This window comes from Phoenix dactylifera, unplaced genomic scaffold (genome assembly GCF_009389715.1).
Source record: "Phoenix dactylifera cultivar Barhee BC4 unplaced genomic scaffold, palm_55x_up_171113_PBpolish2nd_filt_p 002063F, whole genome shotgun sequence".
Classification (NCBI taxonomy): domain Eukaryota; kingdom Viridiplantae; phylum Streptophyta; class Magnoliopsida; order Arecales; family Arecaceae; genus Phoenix; species Phoenix dactylifera.
In genome coordinates, this window is record NW_024069338.1 from 26,321 (window position 1) to 45,410 (window position 19,090).

At 39.0% G+C, this 19,090-nt stretch overlaps 2 protein-coding genes across 2 annotated transcripts; one reads left to right on the forward strand and one right to left on the reverse strand.

Moving 5' to 3' along the window:
* The first annotated feature begins 1,075 nt into the window (after positions 1–1,075).
* Positions 1,076–2,741, forward strand: LOC103709856 (berberine bridge enzyme-like 26). Its single transcript, XM_008795380.2, has one exon. The coding sequence runs from the start codon at positions 1,076–1,078 to the stop codon at positions 2,678–2,680; it is 1,605 nt and encodes a 534-aa protein (XP_008793602.2). The 3' UTR covers positions 2,681–2,741.
* Positions 2,742–7,060: 4,319 nt separating this feature from the next.
* Positions 7,061–18,862, reverse strand: LOC103709835. The gene is given in 10 exon segments (XM_008795350.3): positions 7,061–8,343; positions 9,973–10,085; positions 10,677–11,527; positions 12,449–12,579; positions 13,194–13,494; positions 13,591–14,174; positions 14,176–15,458; positions 16,404–17,363; positions 18,439–18,553; positions 18,660–18,862. Coding segments are annotated over 8 exon segments (4,509 nt in total). The 5' UTR covers positions 17,361–17,363; positions 18,439–18,553; positions 18,660–18,862; the 3' UTR covers positions 7,061–8,054.
* Positions 18,863–19,090: the final 228 nt, after the last annotated feature.

Genomic DNA, 19,090 nt, shown 5'->3' on the forward strand with positions numbered 1-19,090 from the left:
TCTCAATTTCTGGTAGAGTAAGAAGCAGACAGTTGTTACCAGTTCCACCACTGAGGCTGAGTATCGCGCAGTTGCTGATGCAACTTTTGAGCTCTTATGGCTTCGCTGACTACTGACTGACATAGATGTTACTTCACTGTGACAATCAGAGTGTCATTCAGATTGTTCATAATGATATCTTCCATGAGCGCACCAAACATATTGAGATTGATTAATTGCCACTTTATTCGGCAACATCTCAACGATGGCTTTCTCCACTTACGACCCGTTACTGCAGATCAGCTTGTTGATATCTTTACGAAGTCTCACCCACCAGGTCGTCTCAGTGAACTTACCAGCAAACTCGAGTTAGTTTCTACGTTACCACCTTAAGTTGAAGGTGGATGTTGAGATATATGGAAACACTCTATATATCTCCTTTCTTTATACCTTTGTACTTGTATACTTTTGTACTTCTATGCTCTTATACTTTCGTACTTGTATACTTTTATACTTCTATACTTACTTTCTTTGAACTTACTCCCTTTGGCCTCACTCCCTATAAAAAGGCCATTCTTTGAACAGATCAGAACAACTGAGATATACATAACTTTCTTAATTCTTTCTTCTTTCTCCTTTTTTTTTTGGGGTAAATATTTCTATATCATATTTTTTATTTTGGGTAAGCACTAAGTAATGCATAAAATTTTGTAAAGTAACAAATCATAATTAAGCTATTTCTTTTGCCGGGAAATTATGGAATATAATAAATCACCCATGATATGCTCGGATACACTGAATATAATAAATCACCCAAGATATGCTCGGATACCCTCCAACGAGTTTATTCTTCCTTGTATAAATACCATCCACAGCCAACGTCGTAGAGATACAGAAATGGCATCCGCAATTGTAGCCAACCTCACTATTCTCTCTTTTCTCTTCCTCTCGGCCTCTACATCCCATGATATGCTCGGATACACTGAATATAATAAATCACCCAAGATATGCTCGGATACTCTCCAACGAGTTTATTCTTCCTTGTATAAATACCGTCCATAGCCAACGTCGTAGAGATACAGAAATGGCATCCGCAATGGTAGCCAACCTCACTATTCTCTCTTTTCTCTTCCTCTCGGCCTCTACATTCATAGATGCAACCACCACCAACGCCACCAATCCACATGCCTTCATCCAGTGCTTCCTCAATAGCACTAGCTCTAGTAACTCCACCTCCAAACTCCTGCACATCCCAAGCACCACTTCCTACGCCGATGTCTTCAACTCCTCCATCAGAAATATAAGGTCCATTACCCCTAATGCCACAATGCCGGCCATCATCTTGACACCCACCAATGCCTCCCATGTTCAAGCTGCGGTCAAATGTGGCAAGGCCCAAGGCCTCCGCATTAGAGTCCGGAGCGGTGGCCATGACTACGAGGGACTATCTTCCGTCTCATCTGGCGATCCCTTCATCCTCCTCGACCTTATCAACTTTGCATCGGTCGCGGTTGACGCAACTGATGGCACCGCATGGGTTGGAGCTGGTGCAACAATCGGCGAGTTGTACTACCACATCAATGTTGGGGCCAAGAACCAAACTGCCGGGTTCCCCGCGAGCATTTGCCACACCGTCGGCGTCAGTGGGCTGTTGAGTGGAGGTGGGATTGGGACCATGATGAGAAAGTACGGGACCTCCGCCGACAATATCGTCGACGCAGTCGTCGTAGATGCCAGTGGCACGCTCCTGGATCGAAAGTCCATGGGTGAGGATCTCTTCTGGGCCATTAGAGGAGGAGGTGCAAGCAGCTTTGGTATAGTCCTCTCATTCAAGATCAATTTAGTCTACGTTCCCCCCACGGTCACTGTTTTTCAGGTTCAGAAAACCCTAAGTGAGGATGTAACTAAGCTAGTCGGGAGGTGGCAGAAAGTGGCACCGAGGCTTGATGACAATCTTTTCATTAGAGTTCTTGTTAATGCCATCGGCAACAAGGAGAAGGGGAACCGCACGATCCAGGCTTCGTTCCAGTCTTTGTTCCTCGGCGGGCGCCAGGAGCTCCTCTCCATCCTTGACAAGAGCTTTCCTGAGTTGGGAGTGGAGGCCAAAGACTGCACTGAGATGAGCTGGATGAACTCTACTCTCTACTTCGCAAAAGCCCCTAAGTTGGACCCTACCTTCTTGTTGAATAGGAACCCATATTCCAACAGCTCCTTCAAGGCCAAGTCAGACTTTGTGAAGAAGCCTATCCCTGCAGAGGGTCTGGAGAAGATCTGGAAGTTCTTATTAGAAGCAGTGGATGATTCTGTACAAATGGTTATGGATCCTTTGGGAGCGAGGATGGATGAGATAGAAGAGACTGCCATTCCTTTTCCTCATAGGAAGGGGAACTTGTACAATATCCAGCACTACTTGGGTTGGCCTACGAACGAGGATAGCCAGAAGCATTTGGATTGGATGAAGAGCTTTTATAATTTCTTGGCTCCTTATGTTTCTAAGAGTCCAAGAGCTGCCTACTTAAATTACAGGGATATAGACCTGGGCAGGAATGAGAAAGGTAAGACAAGCTACCGTAAAGCTACTGAATGGGGGCAAAGGTACTTCTTGAACAACTTTAAAAGATTGGCACAAGTGAAGGCTAAAGTTGATCCAGATAACTACTTCCAGCACGAACAAAGCATTCCACCATATTCTATAAATTAATTAGATCATTTTCTGCAAACTGAAGAGTTTTTTTGTATCTCTCAATAAAATAAATAAGATGGGTGAGCAACATTTTCTTGTTCTGATTTTGATTCATCATGTAATGCACACACCAATCCAACCCATTACAACTCTTGAAAAACCAAAGATCAATGGTGCATGATACTGAAATCTCGCACCATCCTCGCTGCCTTCACCATTTTCCACCATGTCAATGGCGTAGAAAATTGAAGCTAAAGGAATTATTGAGACCATATGTTTGAGGTAAAAGGCCACCTACAATTCATCTATTGCTTGTAAATTTATAGTACACAAGGTCAAAGATAGAGAAGAAAAAAAAATAAAGAATAATTTACAAATAAGGTATACTTTCCTAGACTACAACATAGTGGAAAGGAAAGTTTTTGAATAGCTGCACAATATGCAAGAATTCCTTAGTCAACTTGATGCTCTATGATTCTTGGGTTGCATGATTCTAGTCAACTTGATGCTCTATGATTCTTGGGTTGCATGATTCTCACTAATGAGAAAAAATTTTGAATAGTTGCACAATATGTTAGAATTCCTTAGTCAACATTATGCTCCATTATTCTTGGGCTAATGATTCTTGCCAATGTGGAAAGTTCTTGAATAGTTGCACAATATGCAAGAATTCTTTGGTCAGTGTGATGGTCCATGATCCTTGAGCTCCATGGTTGAAAGGAATGATTTTCGCCAATATACCTCCGCGAGATAGGGGATCCATCAGATACACCTATCTTTGGAATGAAGAAAGGTGAATCATTGCCACGATAGAGGTATGGTGAGCACAATGGCAAACTGGTCTTGAGTAGACACATGAGAGACTTTTAAAAAACCTTTGGAAACTTTCTCCTACACAAAATAGCAATCTATAGCAATCTGTTTCATCCTGGAGTGAAACATGCATGGGATTAGCACATACATACGTGATGCCAATATTATCACAATAAATTATCATGTAAGTGGGAATGGAGAGATCTAATTGTATAGAAGAGACTAAACCCAAGCTAATTCCAAGATCGTGGTAGCAACATCTTAATACTCAGACTTAGTAGATGAGCGAGTAGCAGACCGTTGCTTTCATGAACACCATAAAATAGGATTGCTTCCCAAGTACACGATGTAATCCATGGTAGATTTGTGATCATCTTGCCATCCGCCCAATCAGCGTTGGAGTAGGCATAAAGGAATGGAGAAGAATGTTGCCTAAGCAGTAAGCCATGATAAGTGATTCTCTTGAGATATCGAAACACATATTTGATGGCACTCCAATAAGTTTCCAAGGGTTGATAGATGAATCGAAATGATTTGTTGACTACAAACGGAATATTACGTCGAGTGAAAAAAAGATATTGAAGAGCACCAACAACTTATCTATATTTAGTAGCTTCAATGCAGGGAGAACCATCTAAGAGAACCAGTTGTAAGCAAAGGAGCAGCAACTTTCTTAGCTCCCAGCATATAGGTATGATCAAGTAAATCTCAGATATACTTGTATTGAGTGAGAAAAGGATCAAAGGATATAAGTATAACTTCAACACCCAAATAATAATGAATGTACCCTTGTTCTTTTTGAGAGAATTTTTTTAAATGAGCTTGAACAAACTTGTGCAAAAAAGAGTTATTACTATAGGTGAGTATTAAATCATCCACATAGACAAGAAAATATGCAGTAATGCCACCATGAAAATAAATAAATAGGAAAAAATCAAACTTTGATTGAATAAAGTGATACTCAATAACGAAGGAGCTAAAAGCGTGATACCATGCTCGAGGGGCCTGTCTGGATGACTAGCTTAAGGACCATGGCACTTTTGATGATTGGAAGGATGGGTATTATTGGTTCGATTATGACTAACCTTGTTATGGTGATGGTAAGTATTTGATTTTTTTTGTATAGTTGGCAGTGGCTATAGGAACTTCACATCTAACTTTCTCTCTCTTCAAATACTACTCAAATTCAATGAGTTGGTCATAGAGTTCTTCAAAGGCATTGGGAGTCACTTGAGCTCTAAGTGCAACATAAATCTCCTTAAATTTCAGGCCTAGGTCATTGAGAGTATGAAGAATCAAATCATCCTCATCAATTGAAGTATTAACAAGAGCAAGTTCATCGGCACTAACTTTCATAAATTGTAGGTATTCAACCATTAAGTGAGTATCATGCTTAGTGAGCATTAGACACTCCTTAAGACTCATAACACATAAGCGTGTCTTGTTTGCAAAGAGACGTACTAGCTTCTGCTATGCTTCACAGGAGGTCTCTGCAAAGGTGATGAGAGCCCTGACTGAGTCAGAAGTGGAGGCTATTGTTGCATGAAGCAGCAATTTGTCCTAACAAAGTCAATAAAAATAAGCTGGATTTGGGCTCCTTTTTCAATCACTGACAGCTGTCATGGGTGGAGGGGATATGGTTCTGATGCACCATGATTCTTGGGCTGCATGATCCTCCATGATGCCTTTTCTCTATTTGCAACCCAAACCACAGTTTTCCCGGTATGTTGTTGTACCAAAGTCCGAGATAATAAGTGCAAAGATACTTACCAGGATTGAACAAGCCTAATGCAAAAACTCCACCAGCAGAGTCTATATAGTCTGGTTCATCAAGATAGATTCTCCGGTATGTGTTTTATGGCATGTACTAGCTCATGAGATGATAACAATGATAAGAAAGTAGAAACTAGGAGAACTAAAAAAGTTAAAAGGATCATGGCAATACTATAGTGACTTTAAAATTGCTGGTACTCCTTAAGGACTGACCTATTGGCCAAGTTTCAGAAAAACAAACAGATGGACACCTGATCTTTGAGCTTCAAATCTACTATCTAAACATGATGTGAAGAATTTTCTTCTATGAAATTTGTTTAAAGCAAATGCTGTGAAGAATCAGGTGCAGATTCATTTATTAATAGGTTGCTGAAAGGAAGTAACCATACAGCTTCCTATTTCAAACCCTCTCATAAACTAATCCTCTCCCGTCCATGTCAAGAAAGCTGCATTACTTTTAGTCCCAGTATAAATAATCAGAAAAATAGAAATATAGTAGAATTTATCGAGATAAAAAGGGATACGACACCACGAATATTGCTTAACTTGAGGGGGGGGAATGCCCAGTAGGACTCCTTTGATTGATTTACCAGCCTTCACACCAAAATTTAAATATTATTCTGTGATCTTAATTAAACAAAAAGAGAGAAAAAATGAACTCAAAAGAGAATATACTATCAAAATGACACCAATAAAAATAAAATTTTATTCTAATGACCTTTACTAGACGGTCTGACCCACGAATATCCCTTGTTGAATTATTGCTCCCTAATCGCTGTGATGGTTCTTTTTGTATTTGTGACCTCCCAGATTAAGGTATAAAATAAGTGCCCATGTATAAAATAGACACTAAATCAACTAAAGATCGTTACCCATAACCAAAAGGAAAACTTTAATTTAATTTTTGTTTCATTGTTCAGTACTCCATCTAATAAATAGCATAGCATTCTAGAAAACAAGTGATCCTGTTGAGAAAATAATTTTTGTTCAGTGGACAATTTTTTGGATTAACTGTTGCTTATAACAATAATTATTTTTGTAAAAAAAATTATCAAAACGCTTGTTACAATTAAGCTAGAATAAAACCCCGGAGAACAGGATTAGAGGCGAGTGGAGCGTGTCGAGCATAAAAAGCAAGGTGAGGCTTGGTGTCAAAAACCTAGAATTCGGCAAGCAACAATGGTTTATGGAGGGACATCCGTGCTCTCAAGTAGTCAAGTGGTGGCGCCTGAGCAATGTTAATGGAGGAAAAGCTGGTGCGGGATATTTATAATATGTTATCTTAATGAACTATTGGTGTTTATAAGAAGGCAATAGAAAGCTTTTGACATAAAGCCATGTGCCAGCTGAGAGGCCTGCCATGAGATGAGATTCAAAGTAATACGGTGGAGGAATAACTAGCTAAGCAGTAGTACTTTTAACTAGGTCTTGGAGTAAGAAAGTAAATATGACTTTTAAAGGCTACTTAGGGATAACTAGTTTCTTACCTTGCTTCCAAAGGCTCCCATCGTCTCTCAGATTCATCGAGACACTCACCTGCCAAAACCTACCAAACTTGCCATTGCCGATCCCTGGAATCAAAGATATCCCTTATCTTTAAGTAGAGTTGTATACAATCCAGCATGAAGAATAATTTTAGAGCAACCACAAGTTAACATGTTCCTATGAAAGTCTTTTATTGATTGATGATAAAAGGACAAGCTCCTTATAGCTCCAAAGGCCTCAGCTTTCTTGAACATCCCTTTCCCATTCTTATCTTGTGCTGCTTTAATAATAGAATATTTACAGACTCTGTAACCAGGATGCAAAGAATTTCGAGAATACCAACTTTGAACATAAAATTGAAATAAAATTCCAAGTCTCTGCAGCAATTACATCTTCCACGGATCAAAGAGGTAAACAAAAAGATGGCCTTATGCGCTACACGACACCACTACGAGAAATTGTGTTGAAGTTACTTCGGCAAACTGGCAACGCAAGCAGAACATTGCAACAAGTATACCAGTATACAAACAGTTGCAAAAACCAACGCAAGACTATTGACCATGCAAGTCATCTGGTTCTGAAGAATAAAGATCTTTACAGAAGAAAAGATTCGACAGAATTGCTGGTGGCTTGATTACAATTAATGCAACAAGATACGACAGCCAAATAACACTGCAGATTTTGCCATTCATATTAATGCAAAACCGAGAACGGCATTCAGAGTAATCCAGAATACATCTCTCTCCAGATTCACTCCTGTCAAAGTCAAACTAATGAGTTCAAAATGACATCTTCACCTCTCATGCGGTATAATGATTTGATGTAGCAAAATTTATTTGCACTTCAAGAATGTTTAGCTTCTGCAAGACTTGTCAGTGCGTTGAGTCTAGAGGAGAGCAGTGGAGGTAAAATGCACTCCAAGAGAATTGGCCTTAGAAATGTTTTGTATGGCACTGAAAGAAAATTCCTTTACCAAAATCGTATCCAAATAAGCACAATTTTCACCAGGCCCCCACACCCATGCCATAAGAACTTGATCAATCCTGTAGTTGGGTGCCCCTTGAACCAAAATCAGTAGAACTTTCATTTATACCAATTAATCAACTGAGATCCCATCGGAATGACGTAGCAAGTATGATCTCAATGAAAGCAGAGATTTAGACTACAATAAGTTCAACCAATAATCTTCAGCGTGTCGAAGGGCAAGAAGGAATGCTGCTCCAAATTAAGGATCATGCATTGGAGACAGAGACTGGCATGACGTGACCAATTGTTTGCATAATCAATATGGAAAAAAAAATCATCTTCCCTGCTCATTAGCTTATCTAAAGAGTTCAAATGAAATTGCCTGTTGTTCCATGCTTAGATGAGAAAACCACTTCTTTACTTGCGTGACATAACCATATTCAGTAGCATCTTGTGAAAGTTCTGGGTGTCCATCAACAATTTCTTCAAAATTGAATGGAAGAAGATTTAGCAAAGCACCAACAGCTGAAAATTGAGTGGGGATACTCCTTTTTTGGGTAAGGCTTGCATCTAGAATCCTGGACAAACTACATCTCAGCTCTGCAACTCCAATCTGGAGATAGCCACCATCATCGATGCCAAATCTGGCAAACAGAAACGAATGGAATGAGCATTTAAGACTGTAAAATTCCAAAGCATCATAAACTTTAACATAAAGCAAGCAAGGAAAAAGAGATTGATCACCAATTGGCAATAAATTACAGAAATAAAAACAAGAAACAACAATTTTCAATCTGAAACATTTGGTGTCTCCGCATCAGAATCATGTGGAATAATAGGCAGCATTTAGACCTCTAAGAATATATACAACTAAGTTATTTAGCCAACAAGCACAAACTTTATCATCCATCCCTAGGAGTGGAAATAGGTTGGCCAGCTCAAGTTCATATATCAGGTGGCTATGGGCCAGACACAAACACCTCTTGACCTGTGAGAAGGTTAGAAGTGCCCCATCCGAACATGTCCCAGGGTCAATCCAGCTGACTTGGACCTAACCCATATGGATAGTCAAAAAAATGCTGTCCATTTTTTTCTTTTCTTTTTTTTTATAAAAAAAAAAGGCTGTTCTGGACAGCTGACTGCACCAATAAAAACTATTCATTATATATTTAAGAGAAAATAGTCAAACATTTTTTTGCCGTTTTGGACAGCTGACAGTCAAACCATGCAGTTCACATGGAGCTAAAATTTTTAGAAGGAAAAATATAGCCAAACCTGCCGTTCATATCGCTCTTCTTTGAAACTATATTATATAGAAATTTTCTATCTACATTCCCATGACACGACAGTTTGAGAACTGTTGATCCAAACCCGATCAACCCACTGGTGGGTCTGGGTCAGCTTATACCGCCGGACCCACAAATGCAACACGTCAGGTTATGCAGGTAGAGTCGAGGTTAGGTCCGGTCAGACAAACAAGTCTAGGTCAAGATTATGTCAAAGTCCCACATGACTTATAAAACAGATGCCATGAGTTTATTAGCTAGAGCCAGTCCTCCTCCCAACAGCTTAAACTTTTAGGTTGCGAGTCCGTGACAAATTGTATCAGAACCGGGTCCATTGCATGTCATAATATTTATTAGTCATGTGGACCTCTCATTGGGGGATACCAAGATCGAGGAGGACCTTGTAGGGTCGAGTAGGGCCAATAGGCCCTCCTCTCTCGTGTAGGAGAGGACCATGAAAAGTGTGTCATGAGATTAGACTGGGGAGATTGTCATAGTCCCACATTAACTAATAAAAGGGATGGCACATGGGTTTATTAGCCTAGGCAGGTCCTCCTCCCAACAACTTAAGGTTTTGGACCTGTGAGTCAATGATAATTACCACGCCTATCCCTCTCTCACCCATCTCCCCTTCCAGTCTTTAGGCATGTAGATACACATTAAACCTACTTCCCAACCCATAGTAGAGGGTAAATTATGAACTAAAGAACAGAAATCTGCTGATATTAATGCAAGGATAGAGGAAAGAAGGAAAAGGAAGCACTGGAAGGGATCGTGATGGAAACCCTCATTTTTCTTTTTCCACCTCTAGTTTATTTTCTACAAACATAACACAAGTAGGAACCATGTACATACAAACAATAGGCATTTCCATTATTCATCACTATCGTTTCTCTTGAATATGCAAACATGTGAACATAAGATGTAACGTATAGCAGAAATCAATTTAAAATTTTGAAAACCAGGTCCTGCAAAATTGAGACATACCTTCCCAGCTGACCTACTAATACAAAAAGAGCAGCTAAAAACTCCTCAGACTTGCAGAACTCCAGCATATTTACAATATGAGACACGATTTTGTCGTATGTCCAGTCCCATCTCTAAGTAACAAACACAGCAAAGGAATTAGTCAGAATAATGTTATTCACCAGACATCAGCAAAGAAATAGGAACCAGCAACTTGAATCAGATATCTACAGCATGTTTAATGCAGAGAATTTAGATAATATGAAGAAATAACTTGGAGAAAAGTTATATTCGGCAGTGCAAGCTGAAAGCAGTCAAAGACAACTTGACAACCCATGTCTGTGTATTTGCATTAAAACCCAAAGGTTAAATTTAAAATTAAATTAAAAAAAACACCAACTGGTACGTGATCTGTTGTATTTATGCAACATCTCCATTAGTTTAGATTGAACATTGAATGCTAAAAAGCTGGACAAGTCTATGCTAGTGCAACCACATAACATGATTAGTACTGTGTTCCCAAGTTTTTTCTGTGTATTGGGAAGTTGGGGTCTTTCCTTATTCATTAGTGCACGCATGTTGATATGCAAGTGTGCATGTACATTTTCTTTCATTTCCTTATTTTTGGTTTTTTTTTTGCAGGGGTGGGGAGTGGGGGCAAGGATTCGTTCTAGGAAATAGACCAATAGAAAGCGAGAGAGCTAACTGTAAGGTAAAGTTCATACCATGTAGCACCCAATCAGCTCCACCAAAGAAATTATATCTGTAAAGTAGCAAAAAGAGCTCTCAGGAAAACAATCAGACCGATCAGCAGCGAGCTTTCCAAACTTGTATATACTGCAAGATCCAACGCACTCAGTTTTCAGTCCACTGACTTTAGTTTTACTGACTGTCCCTCCATCATTTCTCTCAGAGCATGACTGGAATGTGCCGATTGAAGCAGTTGATTTTTTTCCATCCAGATGATTGATATTACCAGCCAAGGCATAAAATTGTAGCTCATCCAAAAGCGAACAAGCAAAATTATCCATACAAAATTCATCCGTAGCAAATGGGCATTGCTCGCAGGGAGGAAAGATAAGCATATGTTGTGTTGAATGGAGACAAGAAGCAGAATGTGCAGATTCATTCCCATGCTCAACTAGTGAAACCACCAATCTAATAGCATTTAGAAGAAACTGACAGTCGTCCAGATTAAAAAATTTCTCGCCACATACAAAAGCAAAAACATGCAGCGCCAATAGAATCCAGGAAATATCATTTCTACACGTTCGAAGAATTCTGTAAGACAACTCCAGAACAATGCCAATGCAACCTACTGCAGCAGAAATAGATGCAAATATGACACAACCAGCAATAATTTGATCAACTGTTGCATCTCTAGTAGACACACAAAGACCGCTCCCATTTAACTGATGAAATTCCTGTGATGAGAAACATGCCGACAAAGGCTCGAGCAGCCTGTCAGTGTACAACAGAACTTTTCTATTAATGAGAAAATCCTCAATTAGCTCAACAAGAATGTTCAGTTGGCATATTTCTAGAATTAACCATCTTGCCTCCCCATTTGATAACACTGCAAGAAGAGCACATGTTAGTTCTTCCAAGTGTGTTGATGACATAAAAGTAACAGCAACATTGCATATATTAATGCTACAGCATTTACTCGAAAGAATAAAAAGGTGCTAGCACAACTGGAGAGTTGACTCAGTCAACTGAACATGGAGATGAAAAGAAAAATAACAGCCTTCCATAATTCCTGCTACAAGGAACAGTTCTAATTTTCCTCTTGCCTTTTTCGACAATTATTTTTTTACGACAATTAATTGCACCTCGGTTAATGGATGCCCAGCCCTCATAATGCTGCAATAGGTTTCTAGTTAACCAAGCCCTTGCACCATTTTCATACTGTGAATTTCTTAAATAAATTTAAGTTCTACAATTGTCCAAAGAATCAGACACATATACACTAAAAAGGAATGGCACGTTGTACAATGAACTTGTATAATGACCTTCATTAGATGTTCATAGATCCTTTACTAGATGCTCCATTTGTTGATCACTTTGAATAGTTGACCTAATTTCACTTTTGATATACAGAGCATTTCATGCGACTAAAAGTTAGGACAAGACCTTGTTCTTCTGTTGGATAGCATAAAGTAAACAATAAAGATAGAAAAAAAATGACAAGTTACAGATGGCTCATTTCTTAAATAATAATGTTCCAGTTATAGGACAAAAACACCACCAAAAAAGAAGTTACAGGACAAAAATATGCAATTGATACAGAAGATGCATGAAAAGCTGTTATACTGCAGGAAGAGACATGGAACACAATGCAGCTCGACACTGAAAAAATTGTAAAATACTTATTCGGGACAAGCATTTGTAATGATCTAGTTGAAACAAATCACCATGATATTCGATGAACTCATGCTATAAAAGTAATAGAAGTTTCCAACATTCAAAAAACATGAAATGAGAAGTTAGGTGAAACCTTTATTAATCTCTTCTGCAAAAGAACCAGAAGGTAGTAGAAATTCTCCACTCCTGGTGCATCTTGAATTTGCCGACAGTGTACCAGAAATATTGCACAATAATAATGAAAAGAAAACAGCAGCCTTCTCTCTGAAACAACAAGAATAAATTCTTCTTAAATATATGTAGACTCTCAAGCTGATTTGTTTAAAAAAACACTCTTCAATAAGAAAAACAAATAATTAACTAATGGCCAAGATTTAACAGATAAGGGCTGCTTAGTTGCTAAGTTCTATGGAAAGAAGACCTCATACGCTTATATCTAAATCTTAAGGTTTGCTAACACATATGGTTGAGAAGATCCAAATGAGATTTTAGTTAAATCAAGTTTTGGTTTTAATATATATATATATATATATATGACAGATGCAGGGAGCCATGTTTTTCTCAAGAATAGTTTCTTCTAAAATAAAATCCCACCCTTCTTAGAGACCAGATCTACATCTCTCAATCACATCCTCATATCAAAAGAAGGCCAGACTATCACCTCACTCCTCCATTACCCCTCTACTCTTCCCCTCGATCCACCTCTCCTCTTCCTCCACTTTTTCTATCCATCCTTTTGTCTTCCTCTTCTTCATTCTTATAACGAAACAACTAAATAAAACAAGTTTTAGTCGTACTAAAACATGTATGGTTTTTACAACACTGACAAACTAAACCGCCAAGGACCTCCAAAAGAATGATGTCATTAAATCACTTACTTAGGTAAAAGTTCAGGATCCATAGCTATAGCACGAAGCACTTGGGTGTCCATGCAGCCTTGAGATATAACGGTCTTGCTATATTGTGATATCCTTGTTTTGCTGCAATCATCCATATTTGAGAACACAACAAAATACTTGGGAATTTTCTCCAGTTCAAGTCCATCACTCTCTGCACATAGATCACGGATCTTCCTGATGGTGGACATAGGCATTGATTCAGAAGCTTCCGTCTTTGTAGCACATTCTGAGACCAGTAAATTACCATGTTGCTCAGATTTCTCAGCTTCAAAACTTTTATCTATTTTAAAGGAAAATATCAGTGTCTGATTCAAATTAATGAATACCCCAAGCACAAATGAACAAATGGGTAAGAAAATGTTTGCATTATACTTACCAAGCATTTCACCACTTTGAGAAACAATTGCACCATCATGTTTTTCTCCTTTGCCTTCAATATGAATTTCTGTGGAAGTTGTAACTGTGGCATGAGTCAATCCATGGGTTCCATTTGGTACATTCACTAGTTCCCTTGATAAATTATGTATCTTTGGAATAGAATTATGCATATAACAATTCTCACATAATTGCTCGGAATGCAATGTGAATTTTGGAAAGCTACAGCTTGTGCTTCCTGAGAGCAATGATTTGTCAGACCCTCCTGACACTGCTTCCTCAGATACCTTTGAATCAGAAATGGTATTAGGACCTAGTTGGCCATGAACAAGGTGCTTGAACTCCCAATGGTCCTTTAGCCCCATGATAGGCAGCGCATCACTAGCCTTCTGCACTGAGTCGCCAGATTTACTGCCATTATATGTTGGTTCAACATCCATGTTACTATCATTTTCAAGGAAGGAAGGATTATGTTCAATATTACACAGCATATCATGGTGCTTGAAATCACCATCTGTTACAATTGTACCATGAATTCTTACTTCTTCAGATGAATGACTTAAGACTGGATTATCATTCAATGACAGTTCCTGCAAATGAGGGGGCTTTCTGTTTCACAGTGTTGGAACTAATCTCCAACTCGATGACATCAAAGGTATGGAATGGCAAGGAATTACTTCTTTCAGTCTCAAAACTCTTCAAAGTTCCCTCTATCAGAAAATGAGAGTCATCCTGTACACATAGTTTGAGGCTAGCAGACTCAATTTCAGGCAAAGTGGGTGAAAGAGGCATCTCTATTGCAGCTCTATACCTTCTTTCATCAGTATCGCTATCCAGATCAAGTAGCTTCATATAATCCCCACATATCATCTTCTCAAAAGAAATTAAATCAGCCTGCTTACTGCAAACAGCATTAGATGGCTCTTCCCTGCATACAGCATTCTCTTTCATCTGAAAAGGTTTTGCCATTTCACGGAGGGCGCATGGAACCCTACTGTCTTCTGTTTCATACTTTTCTGCTTGCTTCTGAACGTCATTTTGATTCAAGTATAGTACATCATTCTTCTGCTGCTTACGTAGCATTTTGTTACTCCTGTGTTTGCAGGATTTTTTACTGCGATCATTATGATTTTTGGCACAAAACCCCTTTCTGTCATCCAAGTACTCTGAGATCCCAGAATTTTCCACGCCTGAAGGGATATTACCTTTTCTGTTCAAAAGATATTTTAACTCAGATAGTTTCTCTCCTATCTTCAAATGCAACTGACCATCCTCAGAATATAACCATGCAACAGATTCTAGAGCATCTTGGATCCTTCTTTTTTTTCTGCGACTATTAGACGCCTGATCCACTACACTTACTGCAGATGAATTCAGGCATGCATTTATTACATTTCTTTGGACAGACGTTCTATTGTTATTCTCTGTCACCACCCCAATATTTTCTGTTTGCCTAGTTTTAGCCACTCCACCAGACAGTCTCAGAATGGATGATCTCTGATTGGAGCTCTTCTCTGCTACTTCGGTTGATGCAGTGGCAAATAATGCATCCTTTCCCTGTGAGCCCATGAACTTGCTATCAGAAAAAGATGTTGCAGTGGAACATACGGCAGAACTTTGTGACTTGATTCTGACAGAACCTCCAACTGGAGGCTCCAATTCAGAACTAATACCTGAGGTTGGCCGGGTACAGCTTCCTCTAGATAACTGTAGGCGAGGGCATTCCCTGGCAGAACAAGGGTGATTAAGTGAATTTGTATAGCATATCTCTGGCAAGCTAAAATCACTTTGCGAGTTAAAATTGCATGGTTGGGGACCCAAAAGGTTGTTCTGCAAGTTGCAGCCCCATAGCTCTGGAGATTCGCCGTTCTGCATAACAAGTTCATGAGTGCTTGAAAGTTAATAAAACAGAAAAGGATCACCAAAGCATTTTGTTACTAAAAATTTAATAAATATTTCGAGCAAAATGAGAAAGACATAAAATTATTAAATGCATTTGCAGGCAGAGTCTGGATAAAGCATGGATATGGGTGTGGCAGGCAGCAGAATAAAAGAAGCTTGAATTGCAAGGCTGGAGTATCATCTTGGGGGCAAAACATCTCATGCACCAAAACATGACTAATCAGGCTTGTTGAAGAATTTTATGACAATGTCACGTAGATACTCTCCAGCTTTCTGCAAAAGAGTAAAAGAGCATCACCTAGATGCTGCACTCTCAAAAATGAGTTATCTCAATCTCCTGATGTACAGTTCATGAGAAAAAGCTGAGTTAACAACTATCATGGCTGTTTTCCCAGGGGTAACTAAGGTCAAAGTTTGGAAAAACTGAGCTTATGTCATCAGTTTTTGTCTTCTAATTCAAGAAAAAGAGAGAGAGAGAGAGACTGCCAAGATGACTGTAAAGTTTAAAGAAATTCATCATAGCTATTATATTAGTAAGACGTAAAAATTATATATCAGCATATATACTATTTTCATTATCTTCATGCAGGCTGACAATGTGTCTTAAATTTGCAAAATTATCGTTTCCTATGCAATATTCTTTGGCATTATAAAAGAAGATTTAGAAGCATGCCTGATTAATAAGAGAATCTTGTTCATTTCATGTTCTCCATCACATGATCAAATTTTTGCATGGAAGAGTAGCTTTCATAATTTAATTGTGCAGACCTATGCATCCATAATATTCCTGTGAATTTGACACCTACTAACGAACAATTACTTGTGGCAACTAATGCTAAGGTTACCTCTAGATAGGCAAAATTGTCATTGTTCAGGTAGTGCATATGACAAATAAAGATATTAGATACAAACCTTTGCCAGGCTATCTGTACCTTCCATGCTGCATGATAGGAAGTCGTAAAGGACATTAAAGCGGCAAGACATTTGCATGAAATCCTGTTTTAAGAGAGAAAGCTCTTTCCTTATAAACCTATTTTCTGCTTTCTCTAGTTTATTCATTCTTTTAGCATGCTTTACTTGCTTCTTTTTTAGCTTGAGTTGCTCTCTTAGAAGCTTGACATCTGCAGTTTTGATGTTTGTTCCGCCATTAGATCTTTTATCTCCAAAACATGAACAACCCCTTACATCTCTTCCGGTAGATAAAATCTCCTCGACTTTCCTCTGTAATTCTTCACTCCTTTGCTTCTCCTTCTCCAGCCTCTGGGACAAATTATCTGCCCTGTATTTTTCACCCATTGCCTTTTTCCTTTCTACTTCCATGAGCCTTCTCTGTTCTTCTGCTTTTGTCCTCTCCATATCAGCACGTTCCCTTTCTCTGTTTATCTTCTGCTTCTCGGCTTCAACCTTTTTATTTGCATCATCTGCTTTGGAGATCTCCGCAATCAACTTCTCTCTTGCTTCATTAGCTTCCATCTTTAGTTTTTCAAGGCAAAGCCTGTATTCATCAGCTTTGTTCCTTGCAATCTCTACATGTTTCTTTACTTCTTCTACCTTGCTTTTCTCCACTTCCACAAATTTCCATGCTTCAGCAGCTTTTTTCTTCTCCACCTCAGCATTCTTCTTCTCAGAATTGCTTCGCTTTTTCTCTTCATCTAAAAGTTCCTTGAGCCTTCCTACTTCTCCCTCTGCCTCCAAAATGCGAATCAGGCCACTTTCATCATCAGCCTCACTTCTCGAACTTCCACTTTTCTGACAGGAGGACATCTCAGCCTTCAAGTCATGCATTTCTTTCTCCAACTGATTTCTAATAGTGGACTCCTTTTCTTTTGCTTCTTTCTCTCGCCCTGTCCCGTGCCCGCTCCTCTTCATAAGCTGCATTAGAATTCTCATCTGAGTTTAGAAGACCTCAAGGCATAATGACATAAAAGACAATTATTGAACTGAATTCCTATGAGAACAGAAACCAGATCATGATAATACATGTTTATTCATAAAATTAAAAAAAAATCTCTCTAAGAAAATGCTAATACAAGGGTTTTCCTAAAAAATAATTAAAACAAAAAATTGTTATAAGATGTGATTTTAAGGTGATGACTCTAGGGGACATGACGAGAGTCCTGACACCTGGGGTGATGGTTATGCTAGGGTAAAATAGACCAATGAGTACAGATGAGATGAAAATGAAGACAGAGGAAAACGAATAGAAGGCAAGGGAGATATATTGGGGTGATCTCAACCTAAATAAGACTTTGGCTGAATCCTAAGTGGAATAGACCACAGTGGCATTATGGGCTCCATGAAACACCAAAAACACAAACATATTGAAGGGAATCACTCCACTTTAGTCTTTAGTTGCCAATCCTCCTTAACAAGGGAGCATAATCAGACCTGCTTTCTATGAATTATGAACTCCCTCTGTCACAACCTTACAAATTTATAAGCCTGAAAAGGGTGATATTACCCACCTTATTAGTTTGCTTAATCTAAGAGAAGTCCTTTGGTTGTCTAACAGTTTTTCACGTAATGTCCCATTATTGTTTTTGTGCCTAGCCCACCGAAATGTTGCACAATCTCTTAACATCTTGTGGGTAAAAATATAGCAACAGAACATGCTGCTGCTTAGGGCTTTCGTCTCCTTAACCAACCACGAATATGCAGCATGAACTTTAAACTGTCGATTTCATGATCGGTTCGACCCAAAGGGGTAAGAATATGTTATAACAGTATCAATTCAAAAACAATTTAGGGATTCAAATTCTTCAGATTTATTTATGGTAGCTATCTAGACTCGTCATTTCTCCTGATTTAATTCAACCAATAAATTAACCTTCAACCATGAACTACGAAGCACAGTGATCCACAAATCTGTCGAGAAAATAACAATGCAGCAAATAATGCCTATGGGAGAGGGAGAATCCACTATCGAATCTGTGATTCTTAGCCTTACCCTTCTTGAGATTCTGATTCTCGTTCAGGAGCTTATTCGTTTCGTTCTCGAGGAGCTTCACGGCCTGCCGGAGAGCATTCCTCTTCTCTTCCAGCTTCTGATACCGTTTCTTGATCTGAAACAAAGAAACACCGCACAACAATCGTCACCATGGATCAGAAACATAAAAGATTCAAAAATTCGGCGGAGAACTGACGAAAGAGAAGGGATCTGAATCTCACCTCCGCGCAGCACGGATTCAGGGGTTCGGGTTCTAACGCTATGTCGGCCGCCATGGGAGAAGAGATGATGGATAGCAGCGAGTTTGGGGGATTAGGGTTTCGAAGGCATGGCCAAGAGACGATTAGGGTTTCAGCGCTGCGCGGTGGGAGACGCCGCCGTTGCTACTGAGTGATGGTTTTGCATTGAAGCGGAATAAAACCCTTCTAAAACCCTTCGCACGCGTAAAAATAATATGCCACCGCCCAGGCTTGAGTAACCGCCTTTAAGACGCGCGTGAGTCTGATGGAGATGCGCCCTAATGCGGCGTTCCGTGATCTAAATCGGATCGCCAATAACTTTTATTTTAAAACAATTTGATCCTCGATATCTCAAATCATCATATTCATTTACTATATTTTAATAATTTAACGACATCACATTTCATAAAAAT

Excerpts from the sequence above, each read along its gene's own strand:
- LOC103709856 (XM_008795380.2), top strand. The coding sequence starts at position 1,076 with ATGGTAGCCAACCTCACTATTCTCTCTTTTCTCTTCCTCTCGGCCTCT.